This window comes from Saimiri boliviensis, chromosome 4 (assembly GCF_048565385.1).
Source record: "Saimiri boliviensis isolate mSaiBol1 chromosome 4, mSaiBol1.pri, whole genome shotgun sequence".
Lineage (NCBI taxonomy): Eukaryota > Metazoa > Chordata > Mammalia > Primates > Cebidae > Saimiri > Saimiri boliviensis.
The window spans coordinates 117,824,625-117,848,094 of record NC_133452.1 but is presented as its reverse complement, the minus strand read 5'-3'; the positions used below and the strand labels follow the sequence as shown (position 1 = coordinate 117,848,094).

Sequence of the window (23,470 nt, the reverse complement as noted above, 5' to 3'; positions counted from 1 at the left end):
GCTGAAATATTGATTTTTTAAAAAAGAATTCAGTACCTTCAAATGAGTGATACTGAGATTGTTGCAAAATTAATTTTAGCTTATATATATATGATTATGAAACACTAAGTTTAAGGTGAACAAATTATTTTTCTAGTTTACATTTTAGTTGAATCCAGTTTTTCTTATGAGGATCACTTTATTTCATTTCAAAGTGCTTGTATATGGTAATATTTCGTGCAGCCTCTCCAGCCACCTGTATTGTTTCTACTTCTAATATTTGGATTCCCAAATTGCACATAACACACAAAGGAAGTTAACAAAGAAACATTCCTCTAATACTCAGGACAACCCTTTTCAAAATTCTAAGAATATTGTTTCACTCAAATAGTTGTATAAACTATACATATGTCCAATGAATGCTTATTTTTGCATTTTGTATTTAGGTACTGATGAATCATAATTTTGAAGTATGATTAATGCAAGAGTTTAAATTTCTGTTTCTTGAAACTAATGACTCTGATAGCAAAATCACATTATTTCTGGCCCCATCCCAGAACTAATACATCAGAATTTTTAGTGAGTTAAACCTAACTTTTAATTAACATCTCAAAAGTTATTTTTTGAGCGCCATCCTTCCAGTTTGGAGTAGCAGTCCGGGCATGTGCTCAAATAGTTAACTTAGAAAGCAAGCTAATTCATGATCCCATGCCAAAAGCATGACTGAGTCAGTTATAGCCAAGCCACACCATAATTATAATTTCAAAAGTAATAGGAGGGAACAAAAGGTGTAAAATACAAATAGCTGCCTATGGTATTATTTTACATAATTTTTTTGAATCTCTCTCTCTTTGTTTTTTAGACAGAGTCTCACTTTGTCACCTAGGCTGGTGTACAGTGGCAGACCTCAGCACACAGCACCTTTGACCTCCCAGATTCAAGTGATCTTCTTGCATTAACCCCAAAAGTACCTGAGAGGACAGGCATGCACTACCATGCCCGGCTAATTTTTGGACATTTAGTAGACACAGGATTTTGCTATGTTGCCCAGGCTGATCTTGAACTCCTTGCCTCAAGTGATCTGCCCACTGCAGCCTCCCAAAAAGGGTTAGGATTACAAGCATGAGCCATTGCATCTGGCCTTCTTCTTTTTTTTTTTTTTTCTTTTTTTTTTTTTTGCAGATTCAAACATGTTTATTGAGCAAATCATTAGGACACAAAATAGGCTGAAAAAGATGTTCCAAAAATCTAGGAAACTGTGGGCTCTTTCCATTAATCACAGAGAGGTGCTGCCCCTCTCCACTCCAAAGAGAACACGAAAAAGGCAGGGGGACTGGGCCACAGTGCATTAGGGAGGACACGGTCTCTTGCTTCTCTACCCCAACATCACCAGAGGAAAAGGTTAAGTTAGCCTTTTGTTTTTAGACTCTCAAAATATTTTTTTTCAGATTGCAGAGGTAATATATTTACACTGGAAAAATGGAAAAGTATAAAAATATAACAAAGCAAAGGCTAATACCTACAATACCCTGAGACAATTACTCTTATTTTTTCAATATATATTTTATCTTTTTTCCATGTTTATCTTTCTATATGTATCATATTTGGGATTAATCATTTTTAAAAGGTTTGTAAAGCAAAAGCTGTTAGAGTCAGGAAGTGAGCAAGTTGATATTAAATAGGTGAGTTCTCGGATACACTATGTTAGAAATGTTACAATGGTCCAGTAAAATCTCTAGACTGGCTTTTTGTCCAGATTACTTGAAAACTAGTGTGGAAAGTAACATATGTTTAAATTTGCTCTATTTTAGTTCAATTATCCTGCCTTTTCAAGGTTGTGCATATCATCTGTTGCAAATTATATTATGCGAAAAATTGGTTCCTAGCCCAGATAAACAGTTTTATTGAGGAAAAAAAATGTACAAACAGAATGAATTATTTTATGTTTTTTAGATTAACAAATGATCAATGTTCAGGGCATTTGAAAGTCTTTTGACAAGAGATGGGAGAAAAAATAAAAATTTAGGATCTTCCCCTATCTATATCCAAGAACAACCCTGGAAATCTTTCTTAATACCTAGTTACATACAGAATTAAGATGTATTTTGTTGTTTTATTAAACACATCACATATAATTAATCCATGGACTAATGGATATAGCAGTTTTCCTCTTCAGTGTTATTCAAATTTACATTTCTATGCCCATCAAATTGTCTATTTTTCCCCCTGTTCCTACCAAATTCTGTATTTTCTAATGGTGAAAACAAAAGTTTTAACATTTTCTGAGTAAAAAAGACTTAAAATGACATAAATTAAACTTTTTTCTTGGATTTTCTTCCATCTTATTGAGAGTAATAATGCTTTTCCCTTGCAGTTTCAATAGAAGATACTTTTTTGTCTCTCCTTACTTTTAATATTAGCACTCTCATCATTATTCTGAATCAAATTATGAGACTATTGTCTCATCATCACTACATCCTATTATGATCTCTCTCTTCCTAGACTGTTTTAATCTGCATTGTAACCTGTTGAGAGATTGAGCTATACCTCAAAGTAAAAGCATACTTGACAAAAATATAATTTTCTATGCTATCTGACTTGCATGCAGTCTTTTGACTTTTGTTGATAAACTCTTTGATATCACAAGCTTTCTTTTTTTAACTTCTAGCAATCTGATTTATGTCTAACCCCTCTACGAAAATTGTTCTTCCAAAGGCTCTCAATGGCCTCCTCCATGCCTACAATGACCATTCTCAAGCTTCATATTTTTATTTTCTTATCTGACCTTTGATCAAACACTTTTTAATGAAATGCTCTCCGCTTATTTTCTGTGAGATATTAATTCTCAATTTTCTTCCACCATTTCTGAGTGTTCTTCCTATATGTTCCTAACTTTGGCTGTGCTTTCTTACTGTGTCTAACCCTCACCAAGAGAACAGGGTAAAGGGAATCTGCTTTGGGGTCATACAGACTTAAGCTCAGTTCCTGGCAACCTTTAACAGCTGGATGTCCTTAGGAAAGTCACAACCTCAGGGCTCCATTTATTTTTTTAAGCATAAAATAATACCACCAAAAGTAGGAAGTCCAAGACTTGCAGGGGTATATTACGGAAATTGAGACAACCAGGCAACTTTTGACTCTAGGCTGTTTCATCTCTAAGGTCCTCATGATCCTGGATGGAGTTAGGAGCTTAATTTATATCCATTTTCCTATAAAGAGAATAACAATAATATTTACTTTGGTATTTAGTGTAAGAATTTTTTAATTTTTGAGACAGAGCATTGCTCTTGTTGCCCAGGCTAGAGTGCAATGGCTCAATCTTGGCTCACCACAATGTCCGCCTTCCAGGTTCAAGCAATCCTCCTGCTTCAGCCTCCTGAGTAGCTTGGATTGCAGGCATGCGCCACCATGCCTGTCTAATTTTGTATTTTTAATGGAGACAGGGTTTCTCCATTCTGGTCAGGCTGGTCTCAAACTCCCAGCCTCAGGTAATCCGCCCACCTCAGCCTCCCAAAGTGCTGGTATTACAGGCATGAGCCACTGCGCCTGGCCTCTAGTATAAGAAAATTTTTAAAGTGTATTATTCACCACAACACCTAACTAGACCCTGAATAAATGTTAACTATTTTTACTAGTATAATTATTATTTGCCTATTGACTAATTAATGATGGCAGGTAGCAAATTTTGACCTTTAATTATTAATAAATCATGCTGTAAATATACTTATACATATTTATAACCCAGTAAATTGGCTTCCTTAATTTCTAACCATACTCCTTTTTACTCTATTTCCAATTTAAAACAACAACAAAAAAGATGTTACTGGCAATAAAATTGTTGCTACCATTCTTGTAAATAATGTTCATTACCTCAAGAGTGACATATTCTTGGTTTTAATGTGCATTTTATGACATAACAGCAGTAGCACTACACTTTGAGATAATTTCCAGTGAAGTTCTCAAGCTCTGAAAAATGGCAAGTGGAAATCTAATATTTCCACCCAATAACCTAGCACAGCATCTGTATCATATTTTATGACAAATAAATATTTATTGAATAAATGAATGATGTAGGAAATTCCACTTATATCAGATCAAAATCTTTACCAGGTATTCATTCCACAAATATTGATTAAGCACCTGCAATATATCAAGCACTGTGTTAGAATCAGATAATACCAAAGTGAACATAACAATATCCCCTTCCTGATGACATGTGCATCCTAGTAAGCAAATATGAGCAAAAAGCAAATGGGAAAGTATATAATATGTCAGCCATGATAAGTGCAATGGGCAACAGCAGATTAGAGTAAGTGCAATGGGCAACAACAGATCAGCAAACGGCCCTTGGAAAGGGCTTGTATAGTGTATTAGCTATTTTATAACAAGTCACCCCAAATAGTGGCTTAAAACAGCAGCCATTATTTGCTTTCAATATTATGGAGTAGCTATTAGATTGAGCTCAGCCAGTTAGTTTCATATGGTATAATTAATGAGGCTGCCATCTGGAAGCTTAATCTGGGACTGGATGATCTAATACAGCCTCACTAACATGTCTGGTGGCTGGTGCCAGTCTCATCCTCAGTAGGGCTGGCCTGAGTTGCCTCACATAATAGCAGCACTTCAAGATGATAAGAGTGGACACTGTTAAGACCTCTTGAGGCTTAGTTTCACAAGTCACACATTGTTTCCACTGTCTTCTTTTGATCAATTCAAGTCACCATACATATATCCAGATTCAGAGGAGGAGGTAATAGACTCCACCTCTTGATGGGAAGAGTTATATGTAGTTTGTAGCCATGTTTTACCTACTATGGATGGAAAGTTACTATCTTATGATGGATAGTCAGTGATAACAACTCTTGATAGAATGATGTAAAAGCAGAAGCCTACATAATATGAGGAAACAAGTAAGTGAAAATTTTTGAAGAGTACACTCTGGGCCAAGGGAATAGCTAGCACAAAACGCCAAGGCAGGCCGCTAAAGAACTCAGAGTGGTTGGAAGTGATGGGCAAATATACATGTGGGAAGCCAGTGAGAAACGAGGTAGTATACTTCCCTATAGGCCATTATAAGGACCATTGTAAATAGATCTTTGTCGTTTACTCTGAGTGAGATCAGAAGACCCATTGATAGTTTTCAGTTTTCAGTGGAGTTTACATATTTGTCAACAAGATCTGTCTGGATTTTTTCTTGAAATTAAACTTGAGGGTGGGTGACAAAAAACCCAGTAAAGAGATTGTCCCAGGCTAGAGATGATGGTGGCTTGAAATATAAGGGCAGAGCTGACAACATTTTCTGGAATAATTTGTAGAACTAATTAAGCAGAAAACATATTACTAGATTGTGTATAGTCATCCCAACCAGATTGTCAGCTTCTCTGAGAAACTAACTGCATGCTTTTCATGTGTCTTCTACTTCATCTGATATTTGAAAAGCACTCACTAAATACATATTGACTGGTGAGTAAAGATTCAAGCCTCACTGTAGAATTGAACATAATCAGCACAGGATGCTGAAATCTTACAGAGTTCATCATTAAATAATGTTTGAAGACCAAAGCAAGTAGAAGACCCTATTAAGAGCTATTGATATGCTTCAGATTACACGTCTGCTATATGCTAAAGGACAGCAAATGAATTATAGCAAAGGCAATCTGTCTGCATCAAACTCAGTAGAAAAAGAAATTCATTGGAAGGCAAAAGATCATTACATGGGCCGGGCGCAGTGGCTTACACCTGTAATCCCTGCACTTTGGGAGGCCAAGGCAGGTGGATCACCAGCGGTCAGGATTTGACACCAGGCGTGCCAACATGGTGAAACCCTGTCTCTACTAAAAATACAAAAAATGACCTGGACGTGTGGTATGCACCAGTAATCCCAGCTACTCAAGAGGCTGAGGCAGGAGAATTGCTTGAACCCTGAAGGCAGAGGTGGCAGTGAGCCGAGATCAGGACACTGCATTCCAGCCTGGGCGTCAGAGCAAGACACCATCTCAAAATATATATATATATATTTGTGTGTATATATATATACACATATATATATATATATATATATATATATATATATATATATATATGCCGAGATCAGGACACTGCATTCCAGCCTGGGCATCAGAGCAAGACACCATCTCAAAAAAAAAAAAAAAAAAAAAAAAAAATATATATATATATATATATATATATATATATATTAAACTGAACATTATTATTAAGACTACTAAGCAAAAGGAAGTGTCAGGGATTCAAAGTCAATATAGTTCTCAAAAGTACTAGTTTTCTAATACAGCATGTAGAGTGTTCATTTTACAAATGTAAGAAAGCAAGGTGAATGTATCAGCTAATATTATGGTATTGAATGGAAAGCATTAACAGGTATAGAGAAGCATGGGGTAAGATCTAAGTTAGAGTATTCCTGGAACTAGTTAATTTTCAGATAACAAATGAGAAAATTTGTGTTGTGGTAGGAAGTAACTGCTATTAACTCCAGGTTGAGCATGATGGATGACAACTGTTCTTCCTGGTGATGGGAAAGTACGTGCTTCTAAATCTCATCCCTATAATGGAGTGCATATATATGCTTTCTGTTGGTATTATCCTTTTTATCATAAAATATGTATGTTTGCTATAATAGAGCTTTAAATTTTCTTTTAACCTCATTGGACATGTTCAGTACATTCTGTTTTGAAACAGATTACAGTAAAAGTTTAAAATTAAAATTCACCTGGAAATGAAAAGCTCAGCTTTGCTTCTCACTCTGTGATTTAAAACAAGTTTCTAAATTCACTACACTACACTTTCTTTATCTATAAAACTGTTTGGAAAAGATCAGTGGTTCTCAACCCTGACTGCACACTGAAATCATCTGAAGGGCATTTTAAAAGGTAATATCCCAAACCCTATCATAGGGTTTAATTTTCAATGCTCTTCAGGTAATTTTAATGTACAGTAAGTGTTAATCAATGGGCTAGATGATCACTAAGGTTACTTCTAGTAAATCTTTCTAATTTTATGATTTATCATATTTTGACATAGTAACAGCTTCCAGAAAAACAATGTTCTCAATATTTGCAATGTCCTTTAAAGTAGAAATTAATGTCAAAGTGTGTTCCTGCTCTAAATTGAGAACATTTTCTCATCTAAACTAAAAGAATTCTGTATTATGATAATAATTTATACCAAAAACCGTATACATATCATCATTTGGATATGGCATATGCATCAAAAGTAATATAGATTTACCTGTATTTTAGAAATTAACTATTATTATGCTTTGGAAAGCAGTTACTTTCTGTCAGTGCATATACAATGTGAGGATAGTGTAGTTAGAAATTCTGTATAAATTTTTTTTTAAATGTGGCTATAGCTATTTTGATTTTGAATAACTGTACTCCTAATATCCTGAGTTAATAAAATCCCTGAAGTATATAACTTATTCATAATAAACTTACATACTGATTTATTACGAGGAGAATAAACAGTTTCATAAAAGATTGAAGTAGAATATCTAGTTTTATTGATATCTGGAAAAATCAAAAGTATAATTTCTTGAAACCATTTTGAAATGTGTCACTATGAATTTTTGCCGACAGTTTTTTTTTTTTTTTTTTAACCAAACAGCTTTTCGTTGGAGTAAGCTGATAACTTTTCCCTTTAATTTGTAAATGCCAAGAAGTATAAACAGATGTTTTAAAACTTCATGAAACCAAAAATGGAACCAAATACTCAGATCTAAAAAGAAACCATGTAGACTCCTAGGAAACTGGGGAAAGTCATCAAGTAAATATTAAGCTACAAAAGAATAGATTTTGTGTTTTATATTTTCGCATAATTCTGTGTTTTTGTATATTTAGGACAGGAAGGCTTCTTTCCTTCTGTTAGCCAGCCTAATTCAGTGGTAATAGGGAGAAGTAGAAGAGGTACAGATGACAGCTAACAGCTAACATGGGTGAATGTAGGTGTAGACAACAAAGGTGTGCTGGTTGTATGGAATTCTGCAAACATAGCTACATTTTAAAACCATTTGAGAAAAAAAATTACTTAGTGCCCAGAAAAGACACTATGAAAAGTAAATATGTGATTTTCAGTATAATGCCTATGCCTGTATCATCATTCTGTGTTTGCTTTTGATATCATCAGTTGTTCTTATATCTTTAAATTTCATATATATTTCACTATTTTTGTTTATTGATAACAAACTAGACTCCATAATTAAGAATAATTCACAGATATACCATTTATTATAGCATGCAAAACTATGACACTGGACAAATAATGTGGCTGCTGGAATAGTCCACATGTTCAAAACCCTTGTTCTGTACAGAATGGAGAAGCTATTTTGCTTCACATTTGCTCTGCCACATATCAGTTTGCTTCACAAGGTTTCCCTGAAATTAATTAGACATGTGTACCATGCTTTCAAAGAATGTTTTACAGTAGGAATAAGCTATGAAAAGTTTGAAAATAAAGATAACACATACCATAGGCTTTGTAATAATACTTACATGTATGCTAGGGAGTGAAAAAACTAACTCATGAGTTTTATGTGATTTTAAAATACCAAGAGGTTTAATGAAACAATATAAATTTTGTCATCAGAATATCACACATCTTATTTATCTCTTGGGAGTGATGAAATGCAGAACTTGATGGTTACCCACCTCCCTCCTCACCTCTCAAGATATTCTCTCCTACTTACCTGCTCCAGATTCTGCTTTTCTCCTAGCAGATGCAGTATTGTCTGTTACATATCTTCTTTTAAATTTGGGAAAGCACATTAAGCTGAACTCACTCAGATGTTATTGTACAGTAGTTTAATCAGATAAAGTCAATGAAGGAAATATGGTTTTAAAGAATGATAAGAACAAAGGTGATGTAGCCTCAAGAAAGCATGCATGAAAAGGGCCCCAGTGAGAGCAGAAGCATTTCATGCTTGGAGTGAGTGAAGGACTAAAACATGAAGACCAGTGTTACTTACTTCCCAGTTTTGCCTGGGGCTGGGCCAGGTCAGCAATGCAATCATTGTACAAAGTAAAGTAAAGGGACTCACATTTTAACGATGTCATATAAAATTTGCATGATCTTCAGAATCTAGCAAAATGATATTGAATATAGACTTCATATGTAGCAGTCAAAGTTTACTGATGCTAACATCATCTTGAATAATGAACTCTAATCACATCGATATAAGTATATAACTTTGTCTCATAAGAGGTTTTAAAGAAAGTTTTTTCTTGTTAAGATAGTGAATTGATGTACTGGGCATAGCTACATAATTGAAAAGTGTAAGTGATGGACTCCACTTGAAAGCACAGACACTGCTTTAAAGTAAAGCTGCCATCCAATATAAATAATGCAGATGTTGTTTTAAAACATGTCAGATTCTCTTAAGTGTATCTTTCTTCTTTGAACTTTGATCAGCGGAGATAAATGCTTTTAATTTGGCCTTAACTGTTTGTCACAAGAAGATCAGAGACAGCTAATGAAGTAAATTGATGTGTTGCTACAGTTAGAGAAAATTGGAGTTCGATACTGTTGCAGTTGAAAGTATAACTACTTTTTTAAAAATTTGGCATGATTGCATGACATTATGAGAAAGAAAAGAGACCTAACACATTCCAAAATGGCCAATGCTTAGAAGTATTTGGGTAAAGTTAGGTATAATTTTTATCTAACTCTCTTCAAATACAGCGTATTTTCTTCTTCAAAGAAGTTGTAATTAAGAGTATATAGAGTCATAAATATTAATGCTATCAAATTATGAATATTAAAAATAATTGCTGGTAGATACCAAAAAGGGTTAGAGTGAATTATATTCTGCAGCTCCACTTGGAAGTTCAACTGTCACAGAGAAGCCTGTTTCATTGAAATCTCTCTGAAATAGACTGCAAACATATTTAACCCAATAGCTTCAGGCATTCAGAGATAGAGGAAGCAAAATCAAAAGCACCACATCAAAATTAACATCAAGCCATGTGTTTTTCTCTTAGAGTTTTGAAGTAATTTTTAACATAGTAACTTGGTCTGAAATTTAAAAACACACGTACAGGTTTGCTAGCTGGAGAGTTTCCATGCCTGGGGGAGGGGAGGTGACAATTGGTGCATTCAGTACAGAACACGTGTAATGATAATAAAGTTGATTGGTTGAGCTCTATAGCATTTTTTTTACCTCTCTCTCTCTCTCTTTCTCTTCCTGTAGTGTAGTTAGGCTGGGGGTGGAAGGGTTCTCCCCCCTCCCCCCCACAAAGAAGACGTAGGTTGATACCATTTTTATTGTTCTGCTGGGGTGGGAAATAAACCATATGCTTTAGCATTTTAAATGGCTACACCAAAGAGAAAATTGAATTAGGTTCTCTTCCACACTCTTACTGGACTTTGGGGTGGGGTTATTCCTCTAAATGTTCTAGTGAACTTTGGGTTAGCTTAATGCTTCTGCCCCAGGGCAAAGAGGCAGATGAGGGAAACAAATGTCAAGGACGTCAGAGGCGAGCTGGACTGAGTGGAGTGTGGAGTAGGAAGCTTGTGTCTGAAACCCACCCCTCCCCTGGATACCAGGCAAAGGCAATGAGAGTCGGAACCAGCTGATGCCGCTGCTGCTGCTTCCCGTTTCCAGGGTGAAATTTTCACAGCAGCTATTCTAAAAGGAGGAAAAATCCCTAACCAGCAGCGGGAGAAGATCCTTTCACCCATTCCAAGCTATGTAACCTTTTAGTCAGGCTTTTCAAAGAAATCCGCATTTTAAAAGCCAGCATTTACGGTCCAAAATATGGGACGGGAATCAGAGCTGGTAGGAAAATATGAAAAGCCTCTTTACACCCTGAGTGTTTGAAATGATCCGATGAGCATAGGAAGTGGCTGCCAACGCTCTAGCGGCTGCTGGTGCTACCGCCGCTGCCGCTGCCGCTGCTGATCCTCACAGAGGGCTGGACAGAGCTAGTCCCGGTTTCAGCACCTCCGGCGCTGGACAGCTCTCTGCACGCCGCACCGCCGCCTGCTTGCTTTTTCCCACTATCGCTTTGCATTACTGGAGAGGCATCTAAATTACATCCTGTTCAACAACAAGTAGATTTTTTTTTTCCTGTACAGGAATTACAGTAGACGATTCTCTCAATTAAACTGCATTTTCTTCTTTACGGATTTGGCTGTCAGGCGTATTTATCCCGATTTCCTCCCCCCCTCACTCCCCTTTGCAGGAACGAATCTTTGGGAACGTGGTCCACCCAGGGATGTAAAACTGTGCTTACCGATGCATCCCATACGAAATGCTTATGTGATCGTCTCTCTACCTTCGCCATTTTGGCTCAGCAACCTAGAGAAATAGTAAGTAACAAAGGGAAAACACGGCTGTAATGCAAAGGCAGGGACATTGTGGTTAGTGTTTCTCCAGGGAACTGCATTTTAAATGGGGAAATGGAAAATGTTGCAGGGTGGCAAGACTGGATTCGTCTCCTCCTTAGCTACAGTAGCTTGGTGGAATGAATTCTAGTTGGTATGCTGTAACTAAATTCTACTCAATTTTATGTCTTCTAACTTGAAATTTCTGCAGTGTAGTTTTAAGGATGTAGTCCAATCATATTAATATGCTGCAAACTTTCAAATAAAAATAATTGTCAACTTAATCTTTATTGTAAAGCTGGAAAGATGTTCTGGGGAATTTGTGAGGATATTGTTAATAGTAGAATGAAGACCCCAGACACTGTAGTCAAACACATTGCATATCTGCATTGGATATTTTCAGTACAGGTTTTCTGGAGGTGTCCTTGAATGTAAATATAAATAAATAAATATACATATGTTAATCTAATGAAGTTTTTTATGAAAGCATGGCTGTCAGGAACTGTAAAATTATTCCTTAAAAGTATAGAGGTTTTTCAAAAATAGTTTCTGAAAGAGACAGCTGTGCATAACTGTCTGAAAGAACAATAATATTCTCATCAAATATATTTTGAGAAAATATAACTCAAAATGAATACTGAACAATTATTATTGAGGTAAATGTGACATTCTGCCTACATTTGGCCTAAATAAGCATCACTCTTCTTAATAATTTTGATGATAAAAAACTAATATAATTTGATGTGCATATTTGAGATTATAGAACACACTTAATCTTAAAGTGTATTCCTTCAAACTTCCAATATTAACAATCTGAAAACCAACCAATTTGATTATTTAATGTCATGTAAGTGTCCAAGGAAAGAAACCTCCCAGTTCAATGAATGCCTGTAATCTTTCTATATGTTTTAAAAGACAGAAAGCTTATTTTTCAAGGTCATGCATTTAGGGACTGATACTGGCATTGTAATAATTATCTCCACATATTTTTTTCATTGAAAAAAATCACAAAATGTATTTGAAGATTTTAAATTTGATGTTTGATTTTCTTCTATATCCTCAGAGGCCAAGTAAGTGAAATTAAATGTGAGACTACTTGACTTAGAATAAAGTTGTCAAAAAGTCAGAAAGTTTGAAAAATCTTCAATATCTATATACCAGATATGGTAACATAATGAGTTGTAAATAGTAGGATCAAGATATATTTTACCTAGAATCATATTGTGAAGTGACTAACCTGCAGTTAGTTAAAGAAATATGAATGATGCTTCAAATCATAGCTAAAGAAAATTTAACATGTGAATGTTGACCAAGTTGTAATTTCAGGTCTTGATTTTAGAAAGTTATAAAGAGGTAATATTCTATAAACCAGTATTTAAAACTCTAATGACTTTATTACTTCACAGTGGGAGAGAGGAGGAAGCTGGAATTAGTATTTTTAGAGGTTGAGAATGTGAGAACAGAGTGGATTCATGGGTAACTATCTGGTAACTATAACAACTATATACTGTAGGCTATTTTGAGTGATAGGTTAGATTTGCTGAATCTAAAAGTTATTTTAATTTATTAAAAACCAATTTGTTCCTTTTTTGTTTTATTTAATTCACAGATCATGGAATCCTCTGGCACACCTTCAGTTACCCTAATAGTAGGCAGTGGTCTTTCTTGCTTGGCCTTGATTACACTAGCAATTGTCTATGCAGCATTATGGAGGTAAGTAATCAACTGATAGATTTGAAATGGAATGCTTAGTTGCTCATAGTTAAATCAAGGAATGTGATCAGTAGTATATGTCTCCTGTCTTTTTAATTTACTAAAAGTAGTATTTTCACAACAGAGTTATAATTGAAGTGATTGAGCCATATATAATAAATGAATTGTATTTAGCTAATTTTCCTATGTATTTGCCTGAGTTGAGAAAATAGCTCACACACAAACTTTTCTTCTAATTTCAAATATTAATAGCCTTCAACAAGTTGCTTACCCCAACATGGTACTCTTACATCACAAGTTTAATCTATATATGGTTTTTATTTGTCCCAATTGCTCTGGGGGCTGTGAGTCAAACTTGTACAGTCAAATTAACTTATCTGTTGTAAAAATCTGATTTCAAGTTCTTAAGTTTCAAACATATGCTTTCAATATGTCCCAGACAGTGAGTGAAATCTATAATATTAAAGCACTAACATAATACCACTCTACTCCAGAAAATACCTGTTGGTTGAGTGTGTCCAAGAAATCAGACTTTGACAAATTGATTAAATGAAATCATAAAAATACATAAACAAGGGGAAGTGATTTAAAAAGTTTGTTCTACAATAGTTGAAATCGCATATGCTTGATATATAAAAATCTAGTATTTTTAAAAATTTGTTCTTGATTGTGTTACTAAGAATTAGACCTGTGAAGTTTATTGTCTACTCATGTATTGATAAAATACATGGCCATATGGCCAAACTAATGGATGTTTCTAATGGATTTTTAAATTTTTAAATGTTAAACATTTTTATCATTGAAAAATAAATACTTTGAACTATGTTAGTATATAAAAAATTACCTAATATTTTCTGAATGTCTGTAATATTAGAATTGCAAAGGTAGATGTTTCTGCCTTAGAAATCTATTAATCTCTATTTACTTAAGATAAAAAACAATCCAATTGAAAAATGAATTATAATTTTATTTAAAATAGATCATTTTACTTCATTCTTTTAGGAAAATGTTCTTCATTATAATTTTTACTCTTTTGAGAGCAAGAATTGTCACAGATATTTAAATTGTCAAAGATATGAAAAGTTTTTATGCTTCATACAAAAGTAAAAAAATAGATATTTCTTTCTTCATTAGCACTGGTACATGACAGAAATCCTGCCTTCCTTTGAAGGATTTATCTAGTAGTGAAACACTGACAAAGTGGGACAATCTGACAAAATATGTCCAACTCCAGGAAGTGAAAGAAATGCTTCGTTTAAGCATGACATTGTAGACAGCAGAATCTTGGTTTCAGGGTTCACTCAAGCAGACATTGTCTCGGTAATGAAAAAGCAAGGTGGATAAACATTGAAAAGTAGACAACTTCCACTACCACAATTGTTTAAATCACAGCTCTTCAAAATAAGGCAGCATTTGAAAACTAGGAATTAGATCATCACAATAGCAACATAATTAATGCCCACTGAATTATTTAGAACTGAATTCCATTTATCTGTGTTTAGGGTTCAGGCACCAACTCCAAGTTCTCTTTACCCCTCAATACATATCACTAACACTAGCATATACATTGTCAGGATAGGTGATGGGTATATTTAGTCAAGGAAACATAAAATTAATTAGTCCATAATAAAGTTTTCTTTAATGCAAAAAGTTCAGGAAACTCACTACTACAATAGTTTTCTAAGAATTACCAAAATAATTCAAAGGATCTATTAAAACTTAAGATGAACTTGAGAATTATGAAAGAGAGTACCAAGAAACAACACAAATCTAAATCCATAAGAGTTAGTAGTCATCATCTCATTGTCTACAAATAGAAGGATTGAAATAATATTAGTAATTTGAAAGAAGTGTCAAGACTCATGAATTATTAAGTGAATCTTGATAACATGATGAATTCAGTCCTGTATATAAACACCTATAGAAACACTAATAGAAACTTTGAGAACCAAAAAGAAACACACACACACACACACACACACACACACACAATTGTGAAGTATTATCCTTGCTTACTAGAAGGATGCCGTTATACATATAGGGTATTTATTATGTACTGTATAATATTACTGTATGGTAGTAAGCATGTTAGGTTCCTACCATCTTTTATTCTAAGTAAAAAGTTTAAAATTTTTGATTTCTAATGAGTTGTGAAGTGTACAAGCATCTCAAGTATTTTATACATAATAAGCAATTTTTAAATTTGTTGATGTGGCATGTAGCTCATCAAAAATTTAATACATTAGGTTATATTCCCTTTACCTACAGATAAGTTTGGTATAGTTATATTTTTTCATGGAAAATTAATGAAGCATGTCTTTATAATCACTGTATTAACATAAACCATTCTTAAATCTTGTTCACAAAATCAAACATGGTAAAGAAATTTGTGAAAGTTGAGACATTTCATAGCAATTTTGCAGGCAACAGTAGGACTCATTTTTTATAAAAATAGAAACATATAAAAACTTCAGACTAGGCAGTTCTGGGTCTTTCATTACCGTATTTTTGTCTATTTACAGAACAAAAAGTTTCACTGAAACCCTTTTTATAATGTCATCTGTGTACTTGTGCATTCATGGAAGTCATTAATATCATACAAAGAGTTAATTGTATGTAGACTTTAACTTTTTATATTACGTTTCCCACCCACAAAAAAGAAACAACTTACTAGCTGATGATGTCTTCAGCAACTCTGTGTGTGGTTTATTATATTGTTTGCTACTAATGATACAGGAATGAGGTTCAGCAACCTCCAGGCCATTTTGTGTTGATATTTGATCTAAGTTAGTCCGATTTCAGCTTGTTTTGTGACCAAAGAGAATGTATTTTATATTGCAAAAACTCCTTTTTGTATTTTATTGTTATTCTTGCTTTTGCATTCTTTTTGGAAAACTATGATAGAATGTGGGACTTCTACCTTAATAGTCTTCAAAGACAGGGAGAAAGACAGAGCAGTTTGATAGATTTTTACCTCCCAGAACACCTCCAGATCTTTGGCACTCCTGTCTAATACTGCATAGAAAAGTTACTGCCTGCTGTAGAATGTGATTCCATGTTATAATATGCATTGAACAAACCTAAACAAATGGCAAATACAATGGTGTCTTTTTGTTACTGTCACTCAGTGATTTACCACAGGATACAGTAAAGCAAAATAGCTGTTACTCTTTCAGGGTAAACAGCTGGTAGAACATTTGATTCTGAGCAGTTTTCTCTGTGGCTTACATTCTTAGTGCACTTAACAGCTATATAACAGAAAGTATATAAACACTTCTTTATATGGGTAAAATATGGCAGATGTCAAGTAATTTTCCAGCCTAATAGTGAATTATCATTTGTGGATTGGATTCATTTTTAGAAATAAAGATTCCCTTTTTTGGAACAATTATTCAGGAAAAATATAAAGAGTGACAGCCTAATTACATTAAAATGCTTGAATGGATAAGAGTGTTCATAGTTTCATGAAAGTAATGGTATCCTTCTAGTAAGTAACAATAATACTTTAGAATTTGTGTGAGTTTTTTCTTTTTGGTTCTCAGTTTTATTGGTTGATTCATATGATAATGCTAAACATACACACACACAGACACATGTATATAAAGGTATTACCCTAATTGCTATATTTTCAAGAAGCTTTATATTTCTAGAAGGAAAAAAAAGTGTACCATGATAACAGATGGGCGGCTTAGGCTCTATCAGAAATGCCGTATTGTTCTACATCAATGTCTAAGGAAGAAAAAAAATTTGGTGTCTAAAAATAATTTTTTAATTTAAAAATTATTCTTTTTGTAAATATTGCTGTGCTACAGTACTTATTTTTCCAGATGAATTTCATCAATTTGCACAATACAGAATTCTTTATCTTTCTGTTGGGGTTTAAAGTTCAACAACTTTTCTCTCTCTGACTAGGTACATACGCTCTGAGAGGTCCATAATACTAATTAACTTCTGCCTGTCTATCATCTCATCCAACATCCTCATATTGGTTGGACAGACTCAGACACATAATAAGGTATGACTGATAATTACTCTGATTCTTTTTGTGTGTTTATATTTTGGCATATAGTTGGTGATTGATCATCTAAACCAGGTGTCCCCAAACTTTTTACACAGGGGGCCAGTTCACTGTCCCTCAGACTGTTGGAGGGCTGCCACATACTGTGCTCCTCTCACTGACCACCAATGAAAGAGGTGCCCCTTCCTGAAGTGTGGCGGGGGGCTGGATAAATGGCCTCAGCGGGCCGCATGCGGCCCGCGGGCCATAGTTTGGGGACGGCTGATCTAAACCTTCGTTCTAAAATGGAGAACTTCTGAAAAAAAATTATATTTTAAAGCAAAATTTTTTATTGGTTTCTGAATAACATTGTCTTTTCCAGTTCAGAAATACATACTCTTGGCTTAATTTCCTGTGGGTTGAGAGGTTGTTCACAAGAGTAAAAATGTATGTTTATTGAACATTACATCAAAGCTCTATGAGTTCAAAGCCTTGGGACCTCAAAAGCACATATTTAAATTCATTAATCTAATTGTAATAAGATCTAGTCATAATAGGATAGAAGGTTTGTGTTTTGGTCTCATTTATTAACACACTGATTTCTTAAAGGCAACTATAAATTGCTTACAAGTATAACATCTCTCTTGAAAATCCACCCAAAAAAAATCTATAGGCAATAATTGAAGAGAGTGTTAGATGAAAGCTACTTTAGATTTTATGCCTTTCAAAATTTTTGATTAACCTAAAAATATTTTGATACTTAGCAGAATGTAATAGTGTATTTTCTCTTTACATGAATAAACCAATTTATGAGTTGAATGACCAAGTTTTTTTTCCCCAGAAATGATTGTCTTTACTATTCTGAAATGTATTTTAAGAAACCCATAATAGCAATTTTAAGTTAACTTACCCCTGCCTCAAAGGGATTCTGTTAAATACCACTTTGATTATTTGTCAATCAATCACATGGCTTCAGGCCTGTTATTCTTCAGCTTTATAATTTTAAAATATGAAAGCAAATAATTAAATTTTTTCACATAAGCCATCATTTAAAAATAATCAAATATACTTCAGTAGGTTCTTTTCATGTATTATATATTCATAGGACATGCATTAATGTCAAGGATAATGGGTAGTCGGTTTAGCGGGCTGACCTACATTCCCAAGACTGGTGATTGCCACCCAAAGAGTCCAATTCCAGGTCTGGGTAGGGCCTAGGAGGCAGCTTTCAGTGATTCTGATGAATGCTTCTTCTTGGCTCACATTGCCCGATGCCAGGGGAAGGGCCCAAGGGGAAGGCCACTAACCCCGAAGGACAAAACAAAAACAAAAACCCCATCAAGGGCCCTGTAGAAATAACAATTACTTTCATGTCTTTGAGTATTTAATTTTCCTCCCTTTATTTCCTGTGTCTTTTCATCTTAAAGAAAGAATCTGAAAGTAAAGACTATTAAAATATAGTTCAGGTCCATGTTATAGACATTAAATACAAATTTTAAAAGTAAATATCTAGTAAAGAAAAACAGAGAGAGAGAATGACTAAAGATGAGAAGGATGCCAATCAGAATTGGGTGAAAATAAAAGTGCAAAATAACCAACAGCATAAAAACCGAGGGTAAACATGGATGTAAGTGAAAAGAAAAAGGGAAACAAGGCAGTGATAGGAAGGAAGTAGGGATGAAGAGGATGAGAAGGGACTGTAAACCTTAAGGAATCATTAAATTACTCATGTTATTGTTTCCTTTTTGATTGTTCACTTGGGCTGGGCCTCTGATCTGTTAGAAATGTTAGTACACTTGTTAATACCTCTTTTCAATTTTTCAACTGCTTGCCCTTCAACCTCTACCCAGAAAAAGAGAGTTTCCTCTGAAAAAGGAATTATTTACTGGGATCAGGAACCAGAAAAAGTCAAGCTAGAGCCAGCTTGAGCTCAGAGTATAGGTTTTTCTCATCAAATATTCTTCCCTTTCTGTCATTTTTTATCCTCCAAACACTCTGGAGTTACATCTCTCCTTAGACTATGAAAAACTGCATGATCCACAGTACAAAATATGCTTTTAAAACTGTTTCATGCTGTTTGGCAAAGTTTTTATAAGTTCTGAGCCAAATGGTACTACAGACATTTCTACAAGGTGTACTTCACATTATAGTGGTTATGGTCTAAATCACTGATGTACAGTAGAAATACAATGTAAGACGCAAATGCAAGCCACATATGTAATTTAAATTATATTAGTAGACACATTTTAAAAGTTTTAAATAGCTAAAATTAATTTTAATATATATTTATCTCAGTATATATACCTTACCATTTTAAGACATAATATAAAATTATTAATGTAATATTTTACAATCTTTTTTAAGCCTTTAGAATCTGGAGCATATTTTATGCTTACAATACATCTTAATTTGAACTAGCTACATTTCAAATGTTCATTGGCTACATGCAGCTAGTGTCTAACATATTGTGTAGGTCTAAATGCCAGCTATATTTAGAAACTAAACTTATCTCAAGAAACTACATTCTGTCTGCCCAGTTTGACCTTCATGGGTTTTCAATTTCCTAGTTTTTTTGTAATAATGTATTTTGAGATCTGCAAATATTATGAATACGAAAGACAAGATAAATTTGGTTTGCCTTTCATTTCTGATTTTGAGGAAGGTCTGGTATTGACTTACTAGCAAAATAAGAGTTTGATGTAGTTTATCCCCAAGTATATTAACTATAGAATAGCTTCTATATAATTTTGGAATCACAGTGGTTTTGTATCAGTTTGACTCACGCTAATTTGTGCTGCTATAGTTATTAATGCATGTGGGGAGGAGTGGGCAATAAGTGCTAGTATTGATGAAGAAAATAAGAGATTGTTGGTTTCCTCTTATGCTATATTAATTTTGCTTTATTAGCTCTGAGTGGATGTTCTTAGAAGCCTCAGAAATTCACATTAGAGTGACTATAAGAGTAATATACAAAATACTGGGATTTTATTCTTAGTCACTCAAAACAATATCAAGATTTCTAGGGAAAATAATCATGTGTTTTATTAGTTGAATTAGGTTAAATTGACTCTATTTGTATATAATGTATGATAATTTGGTATGTGAAAGGCTACACCTGTTTGACTGTAGTTGGGATTAATGGTTTCCCCCAAGACAATAGAAGAGAAAGGTACAAAGTATGTTGTCTAGGTAAACTTATGATGTGCATAAACTATCAGAAACTATTTTTTTGAAAATGTAAAATACTGATTGGTGGCTAAAGTATTTTATTTTCATTTTGTGTAGGATCCCTTTTGCTTCTGTGGGCATTTTTTAATTGATCAGATTTGTATCTCTGACTTACTTGATAAGTTTTGATTGATGCTTCAGTATTCCCATCTTAGAAAATGTAAACACCTAAGAGAGCTTCTTGATGAACAAATTATTTGATGCTGCTTCAGGGACTTGTCATGGCTAGTTTGTATGAAAGCTGGTATCTAATGCTTATGTCCAGAACAGTTTTGAAGTATCATATGAGGGCCTTTCTCTGAATTGCTTATTGAAATATAATTGACCCGATTATCTCGCTTCTGAGTATCCCTGCTTCCTTTTGAATTTAGATAGAAACAAGCTGTAATAATCCATTGCAGAAAGTGAATGTATTCAATTTTTTAACTCTATATCCAATTGCTGGCAACAAAGTAAGGAGCCAAGTACAATTTATTATATCTCTTCTTAAAAGACAGTGGTAAAATTTAATTATAATTCACTTCGTTGTATTTTGAGTTTTCTCATAAAGTGATACTGCCCTTTCATCTCTTTTTTCATTTAAAATTTCTACCAGGATGTCTTTGTATTGCTTAAATGTTATTTATTTGTAGAGAGTTTCCTTTACACCTTAAAGTATGAATATGTTTTTTTGTTGAGCTGAATAGAGTATTTTTGGTACTACTGCTTTGCAGGAAGCAAGGAATATTTTGGAAACAGATAAATTGAGAGAATAGTTTTCTTAATGAGAAAAGTATATATTGCTGTTGCTTCAAAGGACTTTAAGGTGTTTTATCATATTGGAGATTTCATAGCACTCTTTTTAACTGATAGAAGACAAATTTGGCAAAACTCGTTTTTTTGGTTAGATAAGTATGACCACCCAAGAAGTTTAAAGTGGTGGGAGATAGCTTCGCTCTCACAACCTCACTACCAGGTGATAACAAAAGCAAGTCTAAGTCCAAATTTGATCACATATTTATATATTTATTAGATAATCCATCATTAGCAAATCAGGATCAAAACCTATTCAGGAAGCTCAATGAGGGCCTAGGTCTTTGACCTTTTAGTTACTTTCACCCACCTTGTATGTAATATTCACTTGAGTTGGACATAGCAAGATTCTGGGAGCAGGATTCTGTGCCCTTTAGTCAGTGTCATTCGGTCAGCAATCCTCCTAATCCAATATCGGGACACAGAATGATTATGGATAAAACTGTGGACCCCATCACTAAAAGATACAGAATAGAGGCCTCAGTGGAATCTTATGTACAGTTCTTTTAAGAGTAAGGAGTGTTTTACACAATACACGTATCTTCAATCCATTAATATATTTATTAGTGATTAACCAGACACTAGTTCATCAATAAAGACTAATCTTTCATATTTAGTTTGATAATGGGTAAAGTGTTGATGGTGGCTAGATACACCTCATAAGAAGGATCTGTAGTTGTCCTATATGGGCCTTCCAAATATAAAGCCAGCTGACCAACTAGTCTATGCATTCTCGGACTCCTCCTAGAATTACAGGCTATACTAACTGGCATATATATAGTATCATATTGAGAATACCAAAATATTATAAAATAAATTTCAGACTTTATAACAAGCATACAACAATTAATATTTTGAGAAATACTAAGCAACTGTGAAAGAACAAAGATAGATATTACCTTGAGTCTTAATTGACCTAGGAGTAAAGCCAAAGTCCTCATTGATAAATAAAGGGAAATTTCTAAGTTATTTGGGATGGTCAAACATTTTCTTAGTATTATTTAAGAGGAAATTATCTCGTGGTTCTTTATGTATGGAGCATTGTATTACATAATGGGCTGTGTCTTTTAATTTAGACTTTCAAAAGATACAAAAATTCTCTGTCTTGAAGCACTAAAGTCCCATTCTCTGTTATGTTTTCTTCAACTTCATCTTGTAGTTATTTACTCTTTACAAAGTTGTCATGTTTTGGTTCTGTAGTTTGAATAGAGAGAAGTAGTAAACATGGGCCAAACTAGTAGGTTATAATCACTCTAATGGAAGATGTTTTTGTTTGATCAGAATTCTGTTTTTTAAAATATAAAACCTTGAATTTGAATATCTTAACTTGGGCCAAACACTCTCTAATTTACCTATTTGTCCTATGACTTTCTTTTGCCATAGTCCCAGCTTCTGTATACATTTATGTACATGCCTAACCTCTAAACACCTATGTGTTTTCAACTTCTGAGAAAAAATATTGAACATGTCTTTACAGCTATCCATTCAGTTCTGCCTGATACCCTTTGAAACAGACTGCCTCCTGCCCTAGAGATTCAGTGTTCTACATGCTTCTTTGGGAGATATCAGCCTCAGATGGGGATGGTTAAGAGAAGGCATTTTAAGCCAGGTAGACTTAAGCATCCTAAATCTGCCAGTTCTCCTAGTTGTGTGTTCTCTAAACCTAAGCACCGCATCTCTAAACCTAAGCTTGTTGTCAAAGCTACATGAATTGCTACATATGAAGCACTTAACCCAGAGGCTAGTACATTGTAAGTACCACTTAACAGTAGCTGTAATTATGGCAAAGATAATTATGACACCCAGATATACATCTGATTCTGTCCTTCTCTTCTTACCTTTGTATTTCCTTGTGTCCAATTTCTTGATCACCACTAAGTTCATCATTTCTGTCTCCACCCCACTCTTTTGCATTCAAAGGCAAATTGAATGCCTTTTCTGTAGTCTCCAAACTAATGACATAAGCTAGAACTCTGGAAGTTATCCTTAATGTCTCCTTCTCTCTTATGGAGAGAATCTAATAAATCATCCACCTATGACAGTCGAACTCTCAAATATTTTTCAGATCTAGTTTCTTGTCTCTATCAGATATTGTTCATACTGTTACAGAATTATCAAGGCTGCTCCCTATCCTTCATGCAACAGAAGAAAGATGCAAATCGGACCACTCAATTTCCCAATGTAACATTTATTGTTGTCTCATTTCCTACAGAAGTAATTTTCAAACTGTGGTCAGACACAAGTAATGAAACATATTTTGTTTATCTATGAAGTTTTTTTTATTCACTGTTTTCCTTGTAATAATATATTTGAACTCAGGAATAAATTGTACAAGAGAAAAACTTCCAGAGGTTATAAAACCTGAGAAAAGGCTGATCTTAAAAATGACCCATGTGACCTCTCCATACTCCTTCTATTTTACTG

The 23,470-nt window shown here is 34.1% G+C and overlaps 1 protein-coding gene across 3 annotated transcripts in view; it reads left to right on the top strand.

Annotated features, from left to right (window-relative positions):
• ADGRB3 (adhesion G protein-coupled receptor B3) overlaps positions 1-23,470 on the top strand; it is a 740,902-nt gene that overhangs the window by 574,661 nt on the left and 142,771 nt on the right. For all 3 annotated transcript variants that reach the window (XM_074398120.1, XM_074398119.1, XM_074398121.1), the window contains 3 exons: positions 11,175-11,301; positions 12,926-13,029; positions 16,942-17,044. In XM_074398120.1, the coding sequence (XP_074254221.1) occupies positions 11,175-11,301; positions 12,926-13,029; positions 16,942-17,044 (334 nt within the window). The remainder of the gene's footprint in view (positions 1-11,174; positions 11,302-12,925; positions 13,030-16,941; positions 17,045-23,470) is intronic.